At 41.6% G+C, this 24,868-nt stretch overlaps 1 protein-coding gene across 1 annotated transcript in view; it reads left to right on the top strand.

Annotated features, from left to right (window-relative positions):
- The first annotated feature begins 4,066 nt into the window (after window positions 1-4,066).
- nova2 (NOVA alternative splicing regulator 2) overlaps window positions 4,067-24,868 on the top strand; it is an 80,377-nt gene continuing 59,575 nt past the window's right edge. Inside the window, exons 1-3 of the mRNA XM_044354056.1 lie at window positions 4,067-5,033; window positions 7,904-7,972; window positions 24,669-24,812. Of these exons, the coding sequence (XP_044209991.1) occupies window positions 4,877-5,033; window positions 7,904-7,972; window positions 24,669-24,812 (370 nt within the window). The 5' untranslated portion in view covers window positions 4,067-4,876. The remainder of the gene's footprint in view (window positions 5,034-7,903; window positions 7,973-24,668; window positions 24,813-24,868) is intronic.

Here is a 24,868-nt window from a genome sequence, read left to right as displayed (position 1 = left end):
TTTAGATATTGAATTAAGAGCAATGTTTTCTTTTCCTCTTCAATGGATTTATCACTTTTGAATGAGTATCTTTCTCATAATTACCCCCCTTTCTTCTTGATGTCTGGAGCAGAGAATAAGGAAAGCGTTCTTCTAAAGAGTGCTGGCACACTTTGCTTTGATAGTTTTTGAAAAGACATACAGTGGTTTGGAATAGTGATAAAGTCTTTATAAATAACGTATAATCCAGTTTGTTGTGATGCAGCCAGGTCACATTGGTTTCAGTCATAAATCTTCAGTGCGATGGCGTGAGTGAGGTCAGCGACTACAAAAATACAGAGGACACATCACATCCGTCTCCTTTCAATCTCACAGAGTGGTCCGGCCTACTCCTCTGCATCGACTTTTTTCTATTGATTTTTGGGATAAAACTGAGTACAGGGTGGAAGGACAATTATGCAAATGTGGAAATGGGAGGGGACAGACTGGGCTTCAGGGAGAAAACACCTTCACTTGCACTGTCAGTGGTAGAAACTGTACAGAGACCTTCATCTTTTGTTACACGGGGTACAACATTTAAGAACTGAAAGCCTCATTGAGGTGATAGTTATAGTGCCAACTCATACTTTGTTTTTCCAATAACTATATAGTTGACTGTTATTAATTTTTAACAATTACGTCTTTGGGCAAAAACCCCTTAAATTTGTCTATTTGGCAGGAGATTTTACAGAAGAACATTAAACTTTATGATCAAATTAACAAAAAACATCTTGTACTAACAACAAAATACAATATATTGCATTTTAACTCTGTAAAATATACATAAAAATGAAACCTATAAAACATTAAGGAGAACATATTATGCTTTTTGTGATTTATTAGTTATTTTTCATTGTTATGATGTTGGATGTCTATGTTAAACATAATCAAAGGCCCAAAACTTGAGTTGAAAGTATGAAAAAAATGCTCAATGAAAGTCACAAGTCAGGGCTTCTGTTACCTCTATTTCCTCCTCGCGATGATGTCAGATTGTTCACACATGCCCACAAATATCCATCTGTTACGTAGGAGTTTTTTTGAATTGTAAATCATGCAAAGATAATCCAGCAGAGCCCCAGAATAAAAATATAGACTTGTGCATAATATGTCTCCTTTAATGTACTGCATTGTTTTATGCATCTCTGCATGGCCAAATGGTTTATTTGCCCATGGATGAATGATGAAGTAAAAAAAAAAAAAACACCACTGAGGAAAAAATATAACTTCTACAGTAAATGACTACAGAGTTGGTGCTGCTCTCCCAGCAGGCTACCAGCAGGTGGAGTCAGAGGCCCAACATCTGTTAGCAACACAGCTGATTTTACATCCTGAATATCCATTTAGCTGCAGTCAGCCTTGAGTAAGAGAAACACGCTGAATACTGTATGTACAGACTCTGCAGGGAAAACAGGTGTGCACAGGTCACACCTGATGAGGATGACCTTGTTCTCATTTCACAAGATTTCATGCAGTCTTTATTTGAATTATTGCCTTGTAAATGAACTCCAACGAATTCTCTTTTAATTACAAGGCCAATGATGGCCTGGTGGGTTGGAAATGTTCACTTAAAGGTATATTTCACTGATCATTTTGTGCTGCAGGTCGAATCAAAGAGCTTTTTTTTTTTTACTATCTCAGAGATCTGAGATTTGACACTGTCGCTGGCTCCTGTTTTAGGTCTTCTTCCCTTTCACTTTTGAGTCACAACCAAACATTTTAGTCACATAACTGGGAATTCCAGACTTTTGGTCCCAAAATGAAAAATCCACCCCTGGAAAATCTGCTCTTCCTAACTGATTCCATGAGAGTTAAACTTATGTGGAACTCTGAATAACATTTAGTGTTGGGTTAACTGAGGTTTTCAAAATATGACATAGTGGGAAAAACTGAGTTACTGTAACATTGCTTCTTCCAAACTGGATGTCGTGTTGTCCAGCATAAGTTGTGGCAACTCTGAAAGTTGCTTTGACTGTTTGGGGTCATTGTCCAAAGCCTAACAGGGGTTTGCAGAACTAAATCTCTGAAAACAATCTCACTAACATCTGCTCATAGCCCCAGCCTAATAAAAACTCAAGAATGCTGCTAGTCTGTGTGCTTTACTGCTTATGGGGCTACTTCACTTTTTCCATATGCTGCAGCAGCAGCAGCAGCGTGGACAGTCTGGCAGTTTGGGACCCTCACAGTAAAGCTTCCAAGAGATTTTGTCTTGGCTCCAAATGTATAAATGCATGTGTCCAGCTGAAACTGTGCTACAGTCTACAGACTATGCAGAGTAGATCTTACAAATACACGCCGGTGTCCAGGCCTTTTGTCCCTATGAGCAGCGCCTGACGTTTGTGGTGCAGAATCTGTTTCAGACTGCAGCTTGGGATCCATCTGCCTCGGATTTGCCACGTATTTTCAGAGCAGGAGACTGGCTCACCGGTGCGTTTCTCATGGCGATGTGAAATAGTGTGAGAGAGCTGCTCTGTGTGACTCTGTGCGACTCCGTGCATGAGTGCGTGCATGCATGTGTGCGTGCGTGCGTGTATGTGTGTGTGTGTGTGTGTGCGTGTGTGTGCACAGGCAGCGCAATGTCACCTTGACTACAATCTACAAGAGGCAATGAGGGTGCACCGCATCTGTATACAGCACTGGACAGAGGAGGAGAGAGGGAGTAGAAGGTATTTGCGTGTGTCTCGGAGTGTGTGTGAGAATATGCCAAATGTGTGAGTGTTTGTGTGTGTGTGTGAGAGAGAGGGAGAGAAAGACTGAGGCGGGTATAGCTCTCTCAGACAGCTCACAGTGCTGGAGGATCCCTCTTCAGATCCAGACAGAGCGACGCAGAGATGTCAGGCGCGGCACACACAGGTGGGTCACACAGCAGCTGAGGGGACAGGTGAGACGGGCCAGACGCTCAGGTTACATTCTTCCTCTATTATAGGGCTGTTTTCAGTGTTAGAACTGTTTCACGGTCATGCAAAACTACCAAGCGTGTCAGATTTTGTGGGGTTTGGGTGCAGGTGGAGGCAAGCGAGGCCTGCAGTCTGGCCTGAGGGTCATCAGAGTCAATCAGGTGCTTTGGAAGATTTTGGGGGATCATCATGAGGCAAACAACCTCAAATAAAAACCAAAAATGTATTTTTAGAAATTCTACCAATTCGTGCCTTTCCCACTTTTGTGAACAACATCCTACTAAAATGTCCATTTCTTAAATTCCACTTGCTGATTTCTCATATTTAAATTCAAGACACAAAACTGTGGTGAACTCTCCTCCTGCAGATCTCCAGGTGTGTTTGAGGCTCCTTCGGCCTGTTGACAGACAGGCTACAGATCTTCCAACAGCCGCAGCGGGACCTTCAAACTCCCGTTCAGCCATAATTGCATTTTCCACGGCAGTAACGGAGTAAAACCCCGCCGCCGCATCCTTTCCTCTCCGTCATGTGACTCCACCGAGCGAATATAACTGTCCTTTTCGTTTTGCCTGAGAAATAATGCAGCTTCGGCCAATCGCGTCTCGACGGAGGCGTCGCTCTCTCCCTCTCATTTTCTAGCTTTATCTCCAGTGATGCCTTCATGTGTCGTCGAAAATAAGGAGCACACGGGTTGCTGCACATGTGAGCGACTACAACATGCTAAAGCTTGGATTTTCAGTTAGACTTGAGCTCGGAGGACGCGGTATTTATGTGGTGGAGAGTTTGTAAGCCGCGTCAACAAACTGGCCTTTTTTTTTTAGGCCTATTGTACTGTAATTTGAATTTTTCTTCTGCATGCATTTTGAAAACCTGCAATCTTGGGTCATGAGATGGTTAAAGACCGCTGATTTGATGTAATATAGGTTAATCTAATCCAATGACATGCCTTTTTTTGTTTTTTTCTGCACCACAACACAGTTCGATCTAAACAAAAACATCAAAACAGAAAACAAACGTCCAAGAGTCACCATTTCTGGCTATATCTCTTGACAAGAAACACGTAAACACACCGGCAAGTCGCCCTCTAATATTTGAAATTGGGAAGTCTGGGTTCACGGGAAGTCCTAGAAGGCATCGCCAGGCCCTGTGACGTCAGCCGCTCCCCTGCGCTCCCTCCAGCAGCCAGTCAGAGAAGGGATGCTCTGAACGCAAGACTGCAGCATCTTCACCGAGAGAACGAGCAGGAAAAACGTCTCTTTCTCTGTGTGTTCCTCCAGCTCCGCGTCTCCGGACTCTCCTCACCCACCCGTCACCCCTGGGTGTCTTCATGATCGGAGCCAGGACAGGATAAGAAGAAATAGGCCTATATTATACTAGCCTACGAATTACGCATCGGATTTTTTTTTGTATTATTGTTGCTTCAACGACCTTTCCTTTCTTTCTTCTTTCCTCGGCTGATTTCGCCTCTTTGTCTTTCGGTTGTGTTTTTTGTTTTGTTTTATTTATTGTTCCGTTTCGCTGGCTGTTGCAGAGGAGCGCCACCATCCTGCACTGTCTGACATGAGTACGCTCTTTTATCCGGTTGCAGCGGAATGACACACATATCCTAGCCCGCATATCAGAAGGTTGATGGAAGATTGACGCTCCATTTGCACGTTTTTAGTAGCCTAGATCATACTCCATCTGCAGAGGTTTCGGAATTTTCTCTCTCTGAGCTGATCATCCGCCGCTCCAGCGTTTCTTTCTTTCTGTCCCTGCGCAGCATCTCTCTGTACGCACGGCGCACCACGGAGAAACACGCAGCATAACCTCCCCCGTCCGCAAGAAACAGGCGTATTTTCCAATTCCTAAATCGCTTTCGCCTTCTCCAAGGACTCATCTGCACGGCTACGCTGCGTAAAAAAAACGGAAAAGAGGGGATTTAAACGCAAACGCAGCCCAAGCATCCAAGAGCAAGCTCGAAAATGATGGCCGGCGGAGCAGTACAGCAAAACGGGATTTTTTCAAATCCTCACCATCACAATCAACAGCCACACATGGAGTCCGATCCCCCGGACTCGCGTAAAAGACCCCTGGAGACCCCAACGGAGGCCAGCAGCACCAAACGCACAAACACGGGAGGTAAGAGGAGCGATGGGGATGCGGGGAGCTGTTCGGGTTTCGGTGAATGTTGCTTCGTCCTGAGGCAGGCAGGCAGAGAGAGAAAGGATAGCAGGTTGATCTGGTTCTTGACGTACATAGTAGCATGTTACAGCCCCAGATTCATATATTTGTGCTTCATTACGCAGTGATAAAAAATGATAGAGAGCACGATTTTTTATCCGCTTTAACCATGAGCGACAGTCATTTTCCAGCGGTATTAAAATAATCACGGGCCGCCGCTTTTGCCATGATGGAAGGGAAACAATGAGAGGGACTGAGGGGGGATTTGGAGGGAAGCCGCCGGTTCCCTCGCGCACATCCTGGCTGTTTTAGCGTCTTTAGATCAGCCGAATTGGGTGTTTTTATTGCGTCTTATGAATTACGCGCAGCCACAGCGGCCATGCTGGAGCCAAAATAAGGATGTAAACAAGTGAAAGCCAGATCAAGCTGGTGCGTGAAAGCAGGCTCTCATCCCGTCGACGGATGACCTTGTGATAATCTCACACATCAGCCACCATCGCCGCTTTGTGTACAATTACACAAGCGGATAAACAAGCAGGACTCATATTAACAGCAGGCCTGTGGCGAGCCAGAAAGAACAAGGGGGATCCAGAGCAGCTCAGAATGCGACAGTGTCTCTGTCTTATTGCAGTATGTCAGTGCCTGTATATTTTTATCATGCTTTGCTGTCCTGATTTTAATAACCTGCAGCTGGGAAAGGAGGTATCTTTTTCCTCTAAATTGTCCAATCATGTTTCTTCATTATTCTCTGGTTGGATGAAATATGGATATGTCACCATGGCGATCACCATATTTGGTTTTTGTTTACATGCTGTCATGCGCCAAGCATTCCCATCACCGGCATTACAACCATCAGTAGCCTATCCTGGCCATGCACCCCATCATGGACATTTGGACATACAATACACCTTTAAATGTGTTATTTACGGAACACCACGAGTGCGTGCGCACTCAGTGGAGACATTTAGGAGATTATTATGCAGAGTTTGAGTGAACAAGACTCCCCTTTCATAGTCTTGATTGGGAGGAAATGAATAAACCGATTCGATTCTGTAGATTTAAGGTCACTGAACCTTTTAGTGAAGACTGAAATATGACTGTCAATGTGAATATTTTATATTTCAGGCACCTGCCCCTTCAGGAAACAAAGAGAAATATGACTGTTGCTGTCAAAACTGAGGAAAAGAGTCCAATACAGAGGCAGATTTAAAGTCAAATTGGAAAAATTATGGCCATCCAGATTTGGCAAAGAAACTCCTTGGATTTTAAGTGACTTGCAACTTTAATGCACACACATATTAGTCTAATATTCTTCAAATTCAGTTGCAAGCAGCTTTTTTTGTCAATAATATCTCATGTTTTTCCTCAAATTTTATCCCTCACAGACAGATCAGGACAGAAAAGTCTGTGTTTAGACTCCAGCGGGACACAAAAAGTCTCCGAAACTCACTGAAACACTGATTAATGAAATGTTTTTCATTTCAACGAGTCAATCAATAAATAGAATCTGAAAAGAAAATCTGATCTCACTGCTGCTTTTTTCTGCAGCTGTGATTAGAAAGTAACGTCATGACTGGACGGGATGTGATACTCAGATTTTACGACTGGCCTGATTTATTAGTCAGGTCACAATGAAAAGCATGATGGCCACGAGATTTCCCTGACAGAGCTCTACATTTGGATGATCTAATAATTTAGTATGATGGTTGCTGTAATGTTAAAGTACATAAAATCTCAATAGACCCATTTAATCTCTCTGACCTGTTCCTTTCATTGCCCAATAACAGGACACACTGTTTAAAAAATAGTCTTTAGTGCAACCCATGGAGAGCCCTGAGGATCAATACATTTTTATCTGTTTGTAGATTTTTGAGTGACCTGGCCTTTTCAGAAATGACAGAAAAGAGCACGATGGTCATTTCTAACACTTTCTTCAACTCCCACCAGGAAACTTGACAGCTGTCCTCAGGAGTCATAATTAGACAGAGAGTCCAGTCGAGGAGGGGTGGGCCACACGTTAGCCAGCGTTGTCTTAATGGTGGATCAATACAGCTCCTCGCTGTATGTAAAAACTAAGGATTCCCCCCCCCCCCCCCCCGCCCCCCCGGGGGACCATCCTCCTGCCTGTGTAACAGTCAGGCAGCTCATCCATTTAGACAAATGAAAAGGTTGAGATGATGATGATGAGCACGGCTGACCAGGCTTTTACTCAGGCAGAGAGGACGGCCGCAGTGCAGCCAGGTCAGCACTCCTTCAGCCGGCAGCATCAGGCCCGATGACCAGATGACATTTGCTTTAAAATGAACAAGTCGCCCACACACACACACTTTACGACAGCCCCTTGAGATAAACAACAAAGAAGAATCAGAGCTTGGTTGCGGTTCTTTCCTTAAAAAAAAAAAAAAAAAAAAAAAAGATTGTTTTGACAATTTATTCAATTCTGCTTTTTAAAAATGTGTTTTTGTTCCAATTCTATAAGAATTTGGTCTTTGGTGATCTCTAATATGACATATATTTACAGCTTGAATTAATCAAATGACACAGATGAGACTTGTCTAAATTTCTTTTATTTTACTGATAATAAGAAACAGAAACTTTAAAGCTGGTGTATCAGACTGTATACTTCTGGCCTTTGATGCAGGAGAATACGTTTAATATGAGAATATGTTTCTGTATTTGCATTTTTTTAAGAACTAAACTGCATCCAGGCTACAGTTTTAAAGATATAGAAGTCAAAGTGCTGATAAGAGATCATAATACTGGTTGTTTCTCTGAATGATTAGTTTACGCCACACACTTCCCCACCCCTGTGCTTCCTCTCTCTGTAGTGGCCTTCCTGCAGCCCCTATTTGAAACTGAAGGCCTTGTATTCCCTCACCAAGAAACTGAGACTCATGGTAAGAGAGACTTTGATTTTGATCTTCTACCTGTTTTTTTTTTTAATAATCTTTACTGTTACCTTCTTCAATGCAGGGCTGATGCAGCAGTGACAACACGTACATGTTGTGTTCTTGAAGGCTAAATTCTGCAGAAAGAAATCTAAATTTTGAGGGCTTTTTAATGAGGTGGTCTGACTGCTGCAGGGCCTGACATTTAAATAGGATTTAAAGTAACGTGTAAGCTTGGATAACACTCTCATATTCTACTCATGATCCAGGTTAATGCATGCTGATATTGTTTATATTGTATGTGATCAATTCCATAACATCCATTTCCATGCTTTTTTATACAAATTCAATGTTTCTTTTTTTCATGATACCTAACATTACTGCACAGATGAGTCCTTTGACCTCTGACCTCATGCTAGCCATATCATCAAAAGCATTTGGGTTCATGACTGCTGATGTATTGTATTGAAATGTTCATTAACTGTTCACTGTGCTTAAAGTGTGATATATGACGGTTTTAGTATGCACCATGCTGCTGTTGGGTTTAAAAGTGACATGACTGTTAACTTTAATGTTTTTCCCTTTTCACAGTTAAATTGAAACTTTATGTCTTAAAACAAAAGAAATCAGAAATATTTCTCCCGAAGCGAGCGTAAAATCGTGATAATTTTCCAGTCACGTTGTTTTTACCCAACAACTGCAGCTTCGTTAGAAAAAGAACAAGGGATATCCAGATGTAAGAAATAACGCCAGGCCAAAGTATTTTACATTCATGTTATTCAGATTTGCTTTGTCAATGAGAAGTAAGAGTAGATAATTAATCAAAAGAAGACAAGAAAAGTTGGACTTTCTGGATTTTTCCACTGAGATTCCTGACATTTTGTGTCCAGGGTTCGTTCAGTGTGTGTGTGTGTGTGTGTGTATGTGTGTGTGTGTGTGTGTGTGGGAGGAAAATGGGAAGCGACATTATAGAGCGAGAGCTGGTCAGCTGTCAGACAGCAGATATGGGACGACATGGGACCGCTATAACCCTGCAGGTCATAAATCACCGCGACATACGTCTCATAAAGAGCTGAAGGTCTTAAAGACAAAAAAGATCAGTGAGCTGCTGCAGTAGCTGCTGCTGTTCGCAGACCCCCCGCCCCCAACACCCCCATAATCCACCACCCCAAACCCCATTCTTATCTCTGCAGCCTCTCACCCAGGCTCAGCAGGGTTCTCCCCGACATTAAAGGAATTCAGATTTCCCTCTAATCATGTACATATATGATCAGAGATGTTTGATGAGCTTATTGTAAATATTTGATTTTGTTTCAGAGGTGATTAAACTTAAGATCGTTTTTAAACGGTCCTGATTGGTTAAACGAGTGATAATCTTTCAGTAATTTGAAGAGTACGCAATCAGGGTTCAGTATGTTTTACTCTGTTGACTTGAGAAAAAAAAAAGAAAAAAAGAATGCATTTATTTGGAGAAAACACAAAGATATTTCCTGCAAAAACCACAATAAGAGAAGGTAGATATTAATGAGTCAGAGAGTTGGCAACAACAGTGTCGGAGTTGAGTTAAATGCTTTTACAGTATTAAGTGGTCAAAATGATTTAGGATATGAAGATATACTAGGCTACTGAACATCAGTTCAAAATAATGCACTAAATCATCTTAAATAAGTTACTATATCACTGTATTTGCCAAGAAAGGAATGTTTTTTTTTTTTAAAAAGACTCTAGTGGCTTCAGTGAAGATGAACAGTTTACATACAGTTACAGTATCTATATCACACACAAGTTAAAAGGTTAAAACAGACATTTATATGCAACTTTTTGCAGTATGTTCTTTATGATAATTTATGTGGAGAAAAACACTCAACTCTTTTTTTCTTCTTTTGTAAGTGTTGAGCACAGGTGTTTCAACACTGATGCACAATTAAAAGTCTGCATAATGTAACTTGTATAGAAATATTTTGCAGTCACATTTTGCAGACTCTCAGTTTGTGTTTTGCAGCATTTTGTATTTACAGTATGTTTAAAATTTTAGCATTTTAAGCCCCAAATTGATAAGAATTTAAAAAAATAAAAAACTAGTCTCTGAATAATGGAAAAACCTGCAAACATCATCCAAACCATGCTGGGAGACTATAAATCTCTACTGAAACGCTGACTGATGATATTCTGTTCAGGTTGAAAGCTCTTAGTCAGAACGACCCGAGGGAGAGGAACCTCGTGTCATATCAGAAGTAGAGGAGCCAATAACCGATACCGTATATAACCAATAGTGATCCTCCAATATCCAACAGCAGCCTGTCTCACTCTAATAGAAATGACTCAGTTTCTGTCCATTCAGAACACAGCTTTCAGGGGAAAAACTGCTTGTATAAGCCACTAAGAAGTCTTATGTAAGCACAAACAAAATAAATTGGATTGGATTTTTTTTTTTTTTTTTTCGATTTTCATGTAGGTGGTCAGAAAATGAACATGCGAGTGAGACGCCTACAGGTTTAACAGTCAGGGAAAAGTTTGCTGACCTGGATGCACGGACCTTTCAGTCCTTCGATCACTGTGTGTTACACACGTCTCTTCTCTTCTCTTCTCTTCTCTTCTCTTCTCTTCTCTTCTCTTCTCTTCTCTTCTCTTCTCTTCTCTTCTTTCCTTTTCTCTCTTCTCCTCTCCTGTCTTTAAGATATAATACATTCATTTAGTAAATGGATGGACTGGCAGGCTGGTGTTTGGAAGTAGGGGGCGGGGGGGGGCTTTCAAATGCCCTTGCCAAGTGACTTTACGGGACTAGCAATATGCCGGAAGATTTCTGTGTGTGTGTGTGTGTGTGTGTGTGTGTGTGTGACATTAGTTGCAAAAAAGCAGAGATAAAGTTGAGAGAGAGAGAGATGAAAGGTTGCTTAAATGATGTATTGCACTGGATGCACGTCCACGCGCACATCCGCACACGCAAACACACACACACACACACACACACACACACAGACACATGCGTGCAATGTATTGAGCCTTGGCCGTATGAGACAGGGCCTTTGATGCTATTTGATGCTTTTGATTTCTGCTATTGATTTCTGTTGCTCCTGGAGCTGACTGGAGCATCTTTTTTTGGGACGTCCGTACAAAGGAGAGCTGCCTTCCTCTCATTGATCGGCCGTCCGGGCTGAGGAGGAAGAAGCCCCACGATTGCCTTTGAAAAACTCAGAAATAGACACCAGGCAGAGGGGGTTCAGCCCTAAATCAGGCTGAAAAATCCCAACAGTTTTAGCCGAAATAGATAGAAATAAGCAGATTTTTAAAATGAAATAATGAGTTTTTAGAACTGTTGCGACAAAACGTACGGAGTTGTATTTTTCGGATACTTAGTGTTGAACGTTGAGCAGCATTTTTATAAAAAAACAAAGTGTGTTTTTGCATCTCACGCTCGTCCTTTAGCCGCGGTAGCTTTCAGAACATGACGTTCTCCTTCACGACACGCCTGTTTTGTTCACTTGCGAGCCCGAGCGTTTTCCCGGCTGCACCCTCTCCCCTCTTTCATTCTCTCCATCTTCCTCTCCTCCTCATCCATACTAATCATGCTCTACTTCAGATCATCATGACTGCACCCTCCTCCTCCTCCTCCTCCTCCTCCTCCTCCTCCTGCTGTCCTCCTTCACCCTCATCCTCCCATCATTTCGTCCTCCACCCACCCCCTTCATCAATCGCTGGCTGCCATTAACGACATTCGCTCGGCAACCGTTTCCGAGGCTGTCGATCGATTCGCAGCCACCGTCGGCAGGACACTGCTGGCTGTAGCTGCGACCTTCTTTCTCCTCCTCCACCCTCTCCTCATCCTCTTTTTTTTTTTTTTTTTTTTCAAGCCACTGCGTCAAAGTAAAAAAAAAAAAAAAGCCATTGTACAGGGTGGGGTGAAGGAGCCGAGAGGTGGGAATATTCCCACAAAGGGAGGCGTGCGATTGGCGGAGCGAGACGCTGGTCACAGCTAGTTGGTCGCTGATAGGTGAGGAGAGCGGGGCGGCGATGAATATGGATGAGGCAGCGATAAAAGGGCCGATGCAGCGAGGACTACTGGAAGGGCCCCCCCTTCCTCTGAAATAGCCTTGGTCCATGAACAATACACACCAGTTTTCACACAAACAGACACACACACACACACACACACGCTGAAGGGAGAGACAGGAGGCGGCTGTTTCAGTTATCTTTGTTAGCGTAGCCGCCGTGTCAGCTTCGATTTCTACGCGGACGCCCAGGAGACGGCGATCGTTTCAGTATCGAGGCATTTCATTGGTCCTCCCTCAACCTCGATTCGAACCGAGTTTCTTAAGCAGGACGTCGTTCTTCTAACAGACGACTGTCTATTTATGATAAAGAGATGAAGGTATTCCCTCATCTCTTACTGACCTGGACTTCATATCTCTGTTCCGTTCTATTCTTTTGCTTTATTATTATTATTATTTTTTTTTTTTAGAAATTCAATAATTTATTCCATTTTTTCCTGCAAAATGTTTTCAAAGAACAGATGCCAGTGACAAATAGTTGAGTGTCATTTTCAAAACAAATTGTCCTCCATTTTAAAAACAGACAGCCCTCCACAGTATTAGATGCTGCTGGTGTTATGAATCATGTCAATACCTTTAAGAGGACACATTTTTAAGGACACATTCATCTGTGATTTTGGTGATACTTATTTCAGAATATACATGGAAGCCACTTTCAAAATATGAAGCCTGAAATCCCTCAGCAGTACAATCACTGAGTCACACCGAGCAGGTTATTGTATCGATGAATTAGACTTCTTCAAATATTTGATTATTAAGAGTCACTATCCTCCTGCTTGCTGACTGTTACCACCTAAAATGTCAAATCTAAATTGAACGAATGACGTGAGAAAAGTGAAAGATTAAGATGAGGCAGAAAGGAGGGAGCGATAAACATAGAGAGATAAAGAGAGATTTCCTCCTGCTCACCTTCCTCTGCTAGCTCTTGGTGTTTATGAGTGACGGCGGCCATCTTTCAGACCGAAGACAGCTGGTCAGAGCCCCACTGCTGGAGAGCTTTACATGTTTGTGTGTGTGTGTGTGTGTGTGTGTGCTCCCTCCCAACAAAAGAGCAGAGGACTGGAGGGGGTGTGTTAGACAAAGCTTGCCCCCCTTAACTCTCCCTGCTTAGGGGAGATGAATATTTTCCAAGTCCCCAGAGCTCAGAGCCTCCATACCAGAGCCCCCCTTCCTCAGCTGAGCCAGTGTTCACACTGCTACACTTCAGACTTTTCCCTCATATGGGACTCAAGCTGCACACATTTCTGGTCTGGACCACATGGGTACATTTGACCCATATTAGTTTGTGAGGGCAGAATGTGATATTTTTAGAATAAAACTGCTAATTGTTCATATTTGGAGCTGATTTCTGACATGAAGTTTTCAGGGTCTCTGCGCTTTTTAGCCTTATGAGGGTTTAAATGTGTCTAAATGGAGAATTTAGACAGCGAACGGTGAAACTGTCCACTGAAAATCTAGCATAGACCAATAACAGCTAGAAATGTTGGAAATCTGGTCCCATGATAGGTTATACCAAAGACTGTTGCTCCTAAATCACAACTATTTTAAAGCATGTCATTTACGTGTGACTTGTACAAAACATTTAAAATGAAATTTAAGAAATATAAGAGGCTGATCTTCATTTCAAAAGTATTATATTTCATTAAGATGCCTCTCTGTTTTCTACGGAGCCCTCCTGGGGTCAGCTGAGAAAAAAAAAAAGATCCACGTGTAAATCTCTCAGTTTAGAAATCTGTGCACACGGTTTATAAACCGTGCTCTCGCATTCATAATCTGTGCCCTTGAATAACGAATCCGTGCCCACGGATTTGTAAACCGTGACCTCGGATTTGCGATCCATGTGCTCGAACGCAATTGATTGTAAAATGGGAAGTTGCTCATTTAATTTTATGTTTCTAAAAATATGTGGCAGAGGATATTTAATATGGAATCATCATTCTTAAAACACCGTCGACCTCAATAAATATTGAGCCACGTCATCCAATAAAGCACTCCAATGTTTTGTGTTTGTGTGTGTGTGTATATGTGTGTGTATATGTGTGTGTGGGTGGACTACATGAACATGCACAAAATCTTAATCAGTTTGAAATAAATTACGGTTTTGTACCGGGTAACGCAAAGCGGACTGGCCTCGTCTCCATAGCAACAGTGGCTGAGGATCATGGGTAATGTAGCCTTCTGCTATCCAAAACTGACAAAAAAAAAAAAAAAAAAAAATCTGTGGGCATGGATTTGTAATTCGAGGACACAGATTATGAATCCGAGAGCACGGTTTATAAACTGTGAGCACAGATTTCCAAACCGACAGTACAGTTTCTATTCTGCTCACATTTGCTGTCAATACAAAACTCAAAACTTCCTGCCACTGTTTCACATAAAAACCCCTCCAGTTTTTCAACCAAGAGCAGAAACCAACCACATCAAACGTCTTTATTTTTAAAGATGAACAAAAGTCACATATGTAAATACAGTTCTATGAATTCTGGATGGTGTTCAATACCAGGCATTTCGCTATCTGTGATCAGGGAGGGACAGGGTATAGATCGGTCTAAATGGAAGTGAACATGATGTCGACTTGTACTTCGGGGGCGTGGAGTACAAGTCAGCATCACACACGTTTCATAGAGGGAGTCTAGACTAGTCTCACTTTTCTCTAAGAAAAAAGGGGAAGGAACTGCCAAAAGCTCCAGACACTATAAAATTCACTAATTCAAAAAAGTCGTGACTCTATGAAGCTATGAAGAGGTGACTGTAGGTACGTTTGTCGGAGTGAAGTGTGTGAGAAAACAGAACATGAGAGAGAGGAATCGTGATCTTCAGGCCCCCCCACCCCGCCCCTGCAGGCCCGTGGACACCAGATCCCAGGATTTGAGCCTCCAATCCCCCAGCATGGGGAGCCTATTCTGGGCCTGGCGGGTCCGCAGGGGCCTTAGCAACAGATTGGACTGTTTACTCATCCAGATATGTCGCGGTGGAGGATGATTTATTATTTATTGTCAACGACCTCTACATCTCCTCCCCTTCTTGACCCAGAGAGACTTAAACATGAACACGTAAAAATACAGTTTCAGTACAGTTTGATAAACTTACTGTATGGAGACACAGGGGTGGAGAGCAGCTACACCGGGCACATGTGGGATACTCTTCTTAGCTCGCTGCCTGTCCTTCTCTGTGCTGCTAGTTCCCTTCGTGACTAACTTCTGGGAGTGGTGTGTTGGCCACATTTTCATTACATCACACCCTTCACAAAACAAAGATACTCAGAGAAAGAGGCAAAGAAGCCAAATATTTTTGACATGTAAAAGGAAACGTGCGTGTTGTAAGTGCTTGGATTTGTATGTGTATGTGTGTCTTTTTGTGAGTGTGTCGCTCAGTGGAGTGAAAACAAAGACCCTCATCACAGCAACCAGTAGGGAACCCTGTAGTTACTCAGCTGCAAGCACGCATTATCTACACACACACACACACACACATACATGCACACACATCAGTGCCTGTTTTGTACTGTAGTAGTAGTAGTGAAGTTGTAATCCCTCGATTTTCTAGCTCATATTTTCAATTTATGATTTATTTTATGACTGTCTGACTGTGTCTGTGGTTAATGTTGTGGGAGGTTCGATAAGACGACTGGAAGGTTTCCCAGTTTGCATCAGCTGGGAAAACTAAAAGAAGAAAAGTTTTCCCTCCATTAATTTGTTTTAGATGGTTGTTTTATTTTTAAAAAAATCAATGTTGACACAACATCTATTAAATTAAAGAGACGTTATTTGCATCTTGCATCGGGACAAGTACATAGGCCATTATTTTGTCCCTGTTGAGCCGGCGTGGACCTACATACATGAATGTGACTCGGTGCAGCGTTAAAACAGAGCACATGCAGGCCTACATGTTGCTTTAAACTAGGTTAAGGTCTTTGATGACATAACGCCGCCTTTGGCTGCCATACTGAAGGTCATCAGCTCTGGGGCTACTGTGTGGTGGCTGTGAGCATCCTATTGTGGGTCTGGAAGTCGGATTTGTCTGTCTTAAAAGAAATGATTAGTTGGCTTCAGTGTGGCTGGAAACTGAGTTCTGCCTTTTTGATTTTATGAACTTCAGCTTTTGAAACAAGTTCAGCTTATAAAACATATATTTATAGGCTGCAGCATGATGTCAGACAAGTCTGACAGATAAGTCTGTGTCTGAAAGGGAAGCTCGACATTAAGTCAGCATTAAGTACCACATTGCAACTAGTCGATGCTAGCTCGCTTCATGGCTACTTATGCTAAAGTTTAATTAAATCAATTATGACTAAAACACTGTTGCAGAGATTGATGGACTATGAGCTCCCTGTGTAAATATCAAAGAAAACATTCCTCCAGCTTCATCATAAGTCTCTTCCATCTTTCTAATTGTTCTGCCATTGTAATGGTTAATAAGGAATGTCTTATATCTGCTTGGGAGAGGTGTATTTTGTTTTAACTTGTATGGACCAACACGTAGCCTAAAGGCTTCTCTATGCTTCAAAAGAACCAGTTTGTATGAATGTGACAAGTCTGACAAGGCAAAAGTGTTTATACCAGTTCTGAATGGCTGCAAAGCTAAGCCTGCTGTCATGGCCACTTCTTCCTCCTGCCTCACCGACCTCACTCCAAGATTTCGGTGTCGTTTCAACACGATAATCAAGACGCACGCTTTCAGACATCATCATTCATGGTGTTGCACTCAGTTGTTCTCTCAAAAAAATTACAAAAGTAGCTCCAACCCTCCCTAATTGCATACCTCTGCACACCTGCATGAAATGATTGTTTCAGAAAGTTACAGAAACTGTGGGGATGCAGCCCACCTTGATTTTTACTGTTATCTGATCTGACAAGCTTTGTTTGAAGCACACCGAGGCCTTTGCTTGTGAAATGATCCGCATGCTGCTCTTTACATTAACATCAGTGTCATTGTTGAATCCTACATTAAGCTCTTGCATCTGTTTAGGAACCCCTACATCCCTCCCCTTCACTAAAACATTACGAACTAATCGGTAACAATCACCACAACTGTAATTATGGTGTTTTTCTTGTTCTTATTTGGACTGAAAGTTTACATGCTCATTATGTTGTCAGCATGAAAGAGTCGCTGCACACAGGGAGCTGAGACGTTGGATCTTTGATGATGCTTCGTATCAACAAGTGCAGAAAATAGTAGCAGAGAACAATGAGTTTGACATCTTGCTGAGACATCAGCTTCTCTCAACACAATGCTACAGAACAGCAGTGTGGCATTTGTGTTATTTTAAATAGCCATGAATGTTAAAAGATGGCTGTGTGTGTGTGTGTGTGTGTTGGCGTCCGTGGTGGTTGTTGGGTTATTGAGCTCTTTCATAACTCCACTGCCAGGACTCATTTTTAAATATATTTTGAATTTCCAGAGTAAAAGGATATTAGTGAACCATGGAGAATTTAGCTGGGTTGCTTTGAAACTGTGTTTTTACTTTTCTGAAAGCATTACTAAAAACTTTTTTCTCTTCATATTCTTATCCACAGAATAAATTAGTCATCTCGAGACATTTTGTTTAAACACCCACGAGTGGAGAACTTTCCTACCATCGCTTTTTTATTTGCTGAGCTGTGAGAGGGAATAACGCGTGGGTTAGTGTTGCGTGACCTCTATCAGATTTTGAGCTTAGCGCTGACACTGATGGGTCAGACGTGGTTAGCAGAGCCTCTGGCTGATGATTATGCTTGGTTAGATCTGCGAGCATGAGTATCACCTGCACCCCTGGGGATGTGGGATGACACGATGGAGGGAGGGGGTAGGGTATAATTACACATAATTAGAATTTTGCAACTGTGACAGGTTAATAAATGGGGATTTACTTTTCCAAAACTGTGGTAAAAATGTATCCAAATTGTGCACGGTTGTGGGCGAGGTTCACACTGGACCGGGATGAAACGAGTGACATGAGTGGCAGGATAATTTCACAAAATTAGGATTTACCTTTTTTTCACAGTGATAGTTTGTTTGGATTCAAACTGAACTGAGGTAAAACATTGATATCTCAAATAAATAAGCAGCTCCACACCTGGATACTATATATTAATGCTAATATATATATATATATTCTTAAAGACATGGTTATAATCTCTCACAGACTCACAAAAAAGCAGCCAAGTCTGAATAGTTTGGTTATTTTTTGCTTTCAGCTTTGATCAAAGAATTCTATTGTCAAAATTTTCATTTTATGAAAGATATAAAATCAATTGATGGAGCATTTTTGTTGACAGGTTGTACCAGAATGCTTTATAAAGAGTAAAACCATCACATCTGTAAGTGCAGAGCAGAGATTCTCGGGGTCTGATAACGTGTCTAGAGGCTCTTTAATGTCACACAATAAGACGCATCACTTTCAGCCTTTCGTGAACTGTTATACGTCAGAAGCTTTAAAAAAAAAAAAAGTCCATAGAGACATAATGAAAGTTGAAGAATGTTGATAAAACTTTGCTGTAAACAGTCATTCAGTATGATTCAGTGTGGGAGGAAGAGGCAGATAGTGCAGCAGTTTTTTTTTTTTTTTTTTTATGTCTGGAAGTTTTTTCATATTTATGAAAATTGAGTCATGGTAGTTATCAAACCTGCTAAAAGCTTATTTTCAAAGTGTAATTCAATCTGTGTTATATAACCCTGTTAACAAAGTCCACACTGGAGCTCTGCAGTGCTGTTTAGTGATACAGATGAGTTTAATGATATGTTGTTGACTTGGTGGGTATTGAAGATCACAGGCTTGTTGTGCATAAATGTCTGAACGTACACCGAATGTGTATTTTTTTAGGTTTTAAAGTGTTCCCACAATATTTTCTGTATGAGAAATATAGTTTTCCTCTAAAACAGGGAAGGATGGAGGATGTGCAGGTTCACAGTATATAGGTTACATAGGTTTGGTTTCTTAAGTGTAACCGAAAAAGTGGAAAACTTGTTCTCGGACAGGATTGATACTGCATATATAAATACATTTTTTAATGCTCGCCATGGTAACACGTACAAGTGTTACCATGCAACAGATGCAAGCGATGAACATGAGTCACTCATTACATCCTCTTATATACATGATGAATCATGTCGCCAAGGTGTGTAGGCTTGTTTATTAGACGTCAGAAACGGTCTGTTCGTGGAGGAGGTGTTTGTGTGTGTGTGTGTGTGTGTGTGTGTGTGTGTGTGTGTGGTAGTATCTGCTTTGTGTTGCTTTTGTATTTGTGTGTGCATGCATGTGTGAGTGTGTGTGTGTGTGTGTGTGTGTGTGTGTGTCATATTTACCAATTCCCCTGCCTTATTAATACAGGCTGGTTATAATTAGCTAGCCTCTATCTAAAGCAGGTCAGTCCAAGGCTTCGTACTCAAATTGGGTCACTGCAGCAGCGAGAGGAGAGGAGAGGAACAAAAACAAGTGGAGGATAGGAAAGGAGAAAAAAAAAAAGGAAAGGAAATGAGGAAGTGAGGAGGGGACAGTGAAGGAAACAGGAGGAGGTGTGTGGGAGAGAAAGGTGAAGAGGAGAAGACAGACAGTTTTAGGCTATTATCTCCGTGTGACAGTTGTTTCAAGCTTAAAAACAAATCACTGCTGTGAGCATTGTTAATATCAGAGAGCAAAAACTAGACACAGTAAACATTACATCATGTCTCGTCGCTACTTGCAGCTAATTAGCAATAGCCAGCTTCCCCAAGGTTCCTAGGTTCCTGTTAATATTTTGAAAAATTAAAGATGAGCAAGTTTCTCGCCAGGCTCGCTCTTGAAAACGAGCGCGAGGAGCCAGTTGTGAAATGGAAGATGAAGCTGGAGCATAAATGTTTGTCATCAGGAAACCGTAAAAGGGCTGCTGAAGAGCCGCAGTGCAGCTAAACTTCGACTTGAAGCGTCCAGCTCAAAATATACCATATCCAAGACAGGAGAAGCAAATAAAACAGCTGAAAATAATTGAAAAAAGAGGTGAAGCACGTTCAACAAACTTCCTCGAAATCACCAACCAAAATATAACTCAGCCTTGTTTTGGTTTCTTGACCTAACTTACATCTTTTGCTAATTAGCTTGTGTGCGCTTTGAAAGACTGCTACTTTGTGGCTCGGCGCCTACACAGGGTTAATTAGCCATTCAGATCATTAATACTTATCAAGCAGCTCTGCTTCTAAGAAATGTTTCTAGATCTAAAACTTCAGTCTGCATGGGAAGGATACCAGGAAATGAAGGAGAGAAGAAAGCGGATAGATGATAGAAGAGAGGGAGAAAGAGGAGTGAGGGTTGATTATTATCCTATAGATGTTTTCATTTTAGAAAAAAATCCCCTCATGCATCCATTAAAACCAATGATGATTTTGCAGAACAAAAGTTGGATGAAGTGAGAGCTCCAGCTGGTAAGTAGTCCAAGGGGAAGAGCCTTTAATTTAACACAAAATCAGAAGTAAATTCAGTGAAAACACCTGCTTTACTAATGCACATCAGGGAGTTCAGATTAACACAAGCTTTTAACAAAAGGAGGCTATTGGCCAAAGTAAAAAGTGGGTAAACTGAGGTTCAGTTCATCCATGTTTGAGCTCCCTGTAGTTTGTATTTCATCACTAGCAGAGCTGAGGAAAGGCAGGGGAGTGTCAGATTTCCTGTCTGTGTGCTCATGCTTTGACTTGGCTGAACACTGAGAGATGAGAACAGAGCCCACCCAGAGTGTAACACACTAAACACTGTACTGCTACTACTACGGTTCCTCTACAAACGTAGATAGTTTGGAGCACAACAAGCTTCACAGCTTCATAGAAATTAAATCAGACACAAGATTTTTTTTTTTCTCTTTTAGAAATTACACATATTTTCCTGTTTCTCAAGGTCTTAATCCAGCTGACAGTTTAAAATTTTGTGGCTTCTTTGTTGTGAACATAATACACAGACTCTAAACCTGCTTAGAGCTACAATATTCATATGGAATTGGTACACAGATATGGTTATTCCCATTTATATCCCAATCATATAGTATCAGAGTTGGAATAATTTCAGTTTCTGATTTGTAAGTGATGTTCAGGTCAACATCCAAGTCAACTCAAGCCCCAATATATCCAACTTAATGTTGAGTAACTCAGATGTGTTTATAATATATACTCATAAGTCTCCATACCATATAATGTGAATGAATTGAGTTGTCTGTGCACATCATCCAAAATAAGTGAACACCTGTGTGGGTGGAACATGGGTGTTTAGGGGCCTTAAAGGCATTAGTTTACATGGAGATTTCACAACATCTCTGGTGAGATTGAAGGAAATTTGGGGATTTTGAGGCACCATTTGGTGGTCAGAAAGAGGAATTCAATCTTTAAATCTCAGTAGAGTCTCACAACCAGCAATGGGTGAGATATTTACACAGCCATGCCCGACCCAAACAGGTGTATCCACTTGTTTTGTCTGATTAGACCTCTGCTCAGGACTCTGTTGGTGTGTATAGACGCCGTCCGTCTGGCTTGATGAACATCTTCCTCACTCCCCCTGGTTGTTCTGTTCAGGTGGGACAACATCTTAATGATTTTAAATTGTAGTGTGCTGACATTTAGACCACAGCAAACTCCCAGCATATCTCTAACTGAAAACCTTTCAGGGACTTTCACAAATTCAATTTATTGATAGCGAGTTGTCACAAACACCTCAGTTCTACTGTTGTTCTGTTATGACGGAAGTGTAAGAGATATTTATAAAGAGTTATAGCTATTAAAAGGCATTTAATAAGCCTCAGTTTAGCTATATGGCATCATAAATCTTTCATCTGACTGGATCTGGTGCATCTCACAATAACAGCAGGATATTCTAATATTCTTTTGCGCTCCATGTATATTTTTACAGTTCAGCTGTTCGCCTGGGCGGCAGTCAGAGAACGGCAGTGTTACAAGGTGCCTCACCCTTGTGATAAAGTGTGCCCCTGTAATAATAATCCTATTTTAATCTGCCTCCTGAGGTTATGTGTCCTGGATTATCAAATATGAAGAATGCTGCATGGGAGGGAAGTGCTGAGACATATTGAATCAGTGGCAGTTTAAATAGACATAACACTACAAAGCCGTGTTAGAAACTATGTGCAGAGCAGATACCCCACCTCAAAATGTAGATAGTGAAGAGTTTATTCATGGGATTAAATGAAAGAATAACATTTATTCTTTTCAAATTGTTGCTGAAATGTAGACTGAAAAGATTATGGATTTCTATTAAGGGTATGAATCCTTATAATATTCTCATTTTATTTCATTTATTGATACACTGCGATTATAAAAACTGAGTAGGTATTTTACAGCTACATGGTGATACAATAATGAAAGAAATGGTGGTTTTTGTTACAGATTTATGGCCTCATATCGTCAGATTAATAGCATCACACAAAATAACACCAACAGTATCTGACCACGCAGATACTTATGGTTAGATAAGTCGGGGTTTCGAAATATTCTCCTCTGAGATGTCTGATCCCCACCTCAATACAGTTGAAGTGAATGGAATTTTGTTTGTGCTGCACAAAGCTTTGATAAATTACATTTGAAACAGAATCAGTTTTCCTTGAAACATCTTTCCACTGAGGGATTTTTTTTTTTTTTTTTTTTTAGTGTACTTTGGTCGTTGAATGATTCTTTAATACAGTTCTGTCTTATAGTTTGTCTGTCTGTGTATGTTGAGGGTTGACAAACAGATTTTTACCATAAAAAGAAGATTCACAAGCATGCTCCTAAATGTAGATTTTGCTAAATGAACTACAGCATGATAAAGACTTATTTATGTTAGTTTGGGGACTTTTATAATCTGCAGTTTGTCGACCGACCGACGAGAAAAGCAGAATTCGTACATTAGTGTCTCCTGCTCAACTGAAGTATTTGGGCGAGAGCCCTTTAAAGAGGAAGGAATGAGGAAACAAATGTGAGGTGGTGCTTTGCTTTAGTTGACCTACAGCGTGTTGATACCATCGCCATGGAAACAAAGGCACGTCTGTTTCTGAACGGGAGGGATTTGTTCTTATCTACCTAGTCCCAAACCCCCACATGCTTACACATATCCCTGCTGACCAGTACACCTCCATGAGACGCCTCCGTATCTTTGTTACTGTGATTCTGTCAATCCCTCCTGAAAGAGACAGTAGAGAGAGAGAGAGAGCGGCTCGTTCTCTCTCTCACACACTTGTTTTGTCAAAAAGAGCAGCAGGCTACAGCCAAAAGGTCACAGGTTCAGTCCCAGCCTCGCCTGAGGTCACCATGTCCCCGAGCGAAGCCGCCGAATCTGTCCCCGACTCTGCTTTGACCTTTCGGTTTCACCTCTCGGCTTCAGTCTGAAGCGCAAATGTCGAAGCTGTCTCATCTCTACTTTGAGAACAGTCTACACACCTGTAATTGAGATGTTGTTTTTTTTTAAAATTCACATGCAAATACATTTTTTATCTGCAGTTCTGCAGTTTGGTGGCTTCAACTGACATCGTTTAACTTGAGTAAAAGGCGCACGGCACACTCACATTAACTATCCTGGATGGTTTAGAAGCTCCACAGCATTTAAGGACATGACTTCTAATTGCAGTCTCAACTAATAATACTCACAACCAAATATTTCCTCATGAGCTTTTTGCGACACTGAAGAGGATAAATGAGGTGCAGCAGTAAATTATAGCGTGTCAGTCACCAGAATTTGATTTTCCTCTCTCGGTCTATATAGCTCTGATGATGCAGGACGACATTTACCAAAACCGTCCAATGAACGGGTTACCTGACCATATGTCGACCACATGAAACAGATGGCACAGATTCCTTTCATATCCAGAGTTTACACTATATTCCACATTGCAGGTGCGGCCTCCATGCTAGCAGGATAAAAATATCTGGATCTGTGCTCGTCTGCTTCGTGTTTGTTTATGTGAGTTTATCTGAACGTTTTGATGAATCCGTGTGAGTGTGTGTGTTGTGCGTGTCATGTGGCGTCATGCATCAGCGAGCCGTCGCATCCACAAGCGTCGGTTGAATCTGATTAGCTTAAATAACAAAACCAGCAAGCCGGCATATTCCTCAGCTCCTTCCCTGTGTGCCAATGCGGTGACAAGGACCAGATTCCTCAGGCCTGACGCTGAAATTAGATCAGACCAATCTGGAGAGTGTGTTTAGAGGCTCGCGCAAGTGGACATGAAGAGAAAGGGGGAGAGATAACGCCAGCAGGGAATCATCAGATTATGGAAATAATTAGTTGTCGTGGATATCAGTCATCGTTTGATGTGATTGGGTGGATTTATGCGGTTTTGGGAAGCCTCGGATAGTCGATTGAGAGGGAGCGAAAGACGGATAAAGAGACAAATTGTTCTGCTCTGGCGTAGTGATGCGGCACCGGCTCGCATCTGTTCTGTCAGACTGTGATTACTGACAAACACTTTCCTTCCACTTCACAGTTTACACTTCTTCAAACAAAAGGATTCTTTGGATGTGAAGTAATTTTTTTTTCCCACTAAAAATGAAAATTGTCTGACGTGAAAAAATATACAAACAAAAGGCCAGCGTGAGGACAAAGGTACAAACAGACTAATAATGAATATTGTAGCTTTTTTGTAATATTTCTCTTTTTCAGCTTTATTTCAAGTAAAAACAATCTGAGCTGCAGTAGCTCCCTTTGACTTCCTGTTTCCTTTTTCCTGCTGCAGAGGAAGGCGAGTACTTCCTGAAGGTTTTGATTCCCAGCTATGCGGCGGGTTCGATCATCGGGAAGGGAGGTCAGACCATCGTCCAGCTGCAGAAAGAGACCGGAGCCACCATCAAACTGTCCAAATCCAAAGACTTCTACCCCGGTAAGACACCGATACTGCTGATGGATAGATGGATGTATGGATGGATGGATGGATGG

This window comes from Thunnus albacares, chromosome 6 (assembly GCF_914725855.1).
Source record: "Thunnus albacares chromosome 6, fThuAlb1.1, whole genome shotgun sequence".
NCBI lineage: Eukaryota > Metazoa > Chordata > Actinopteri > Scombriformes > Scombridae > Thunnus > Thunnus albacares.
This window is presented reverse-complemented; position numbering and strand designations above follow the sequence as displayed.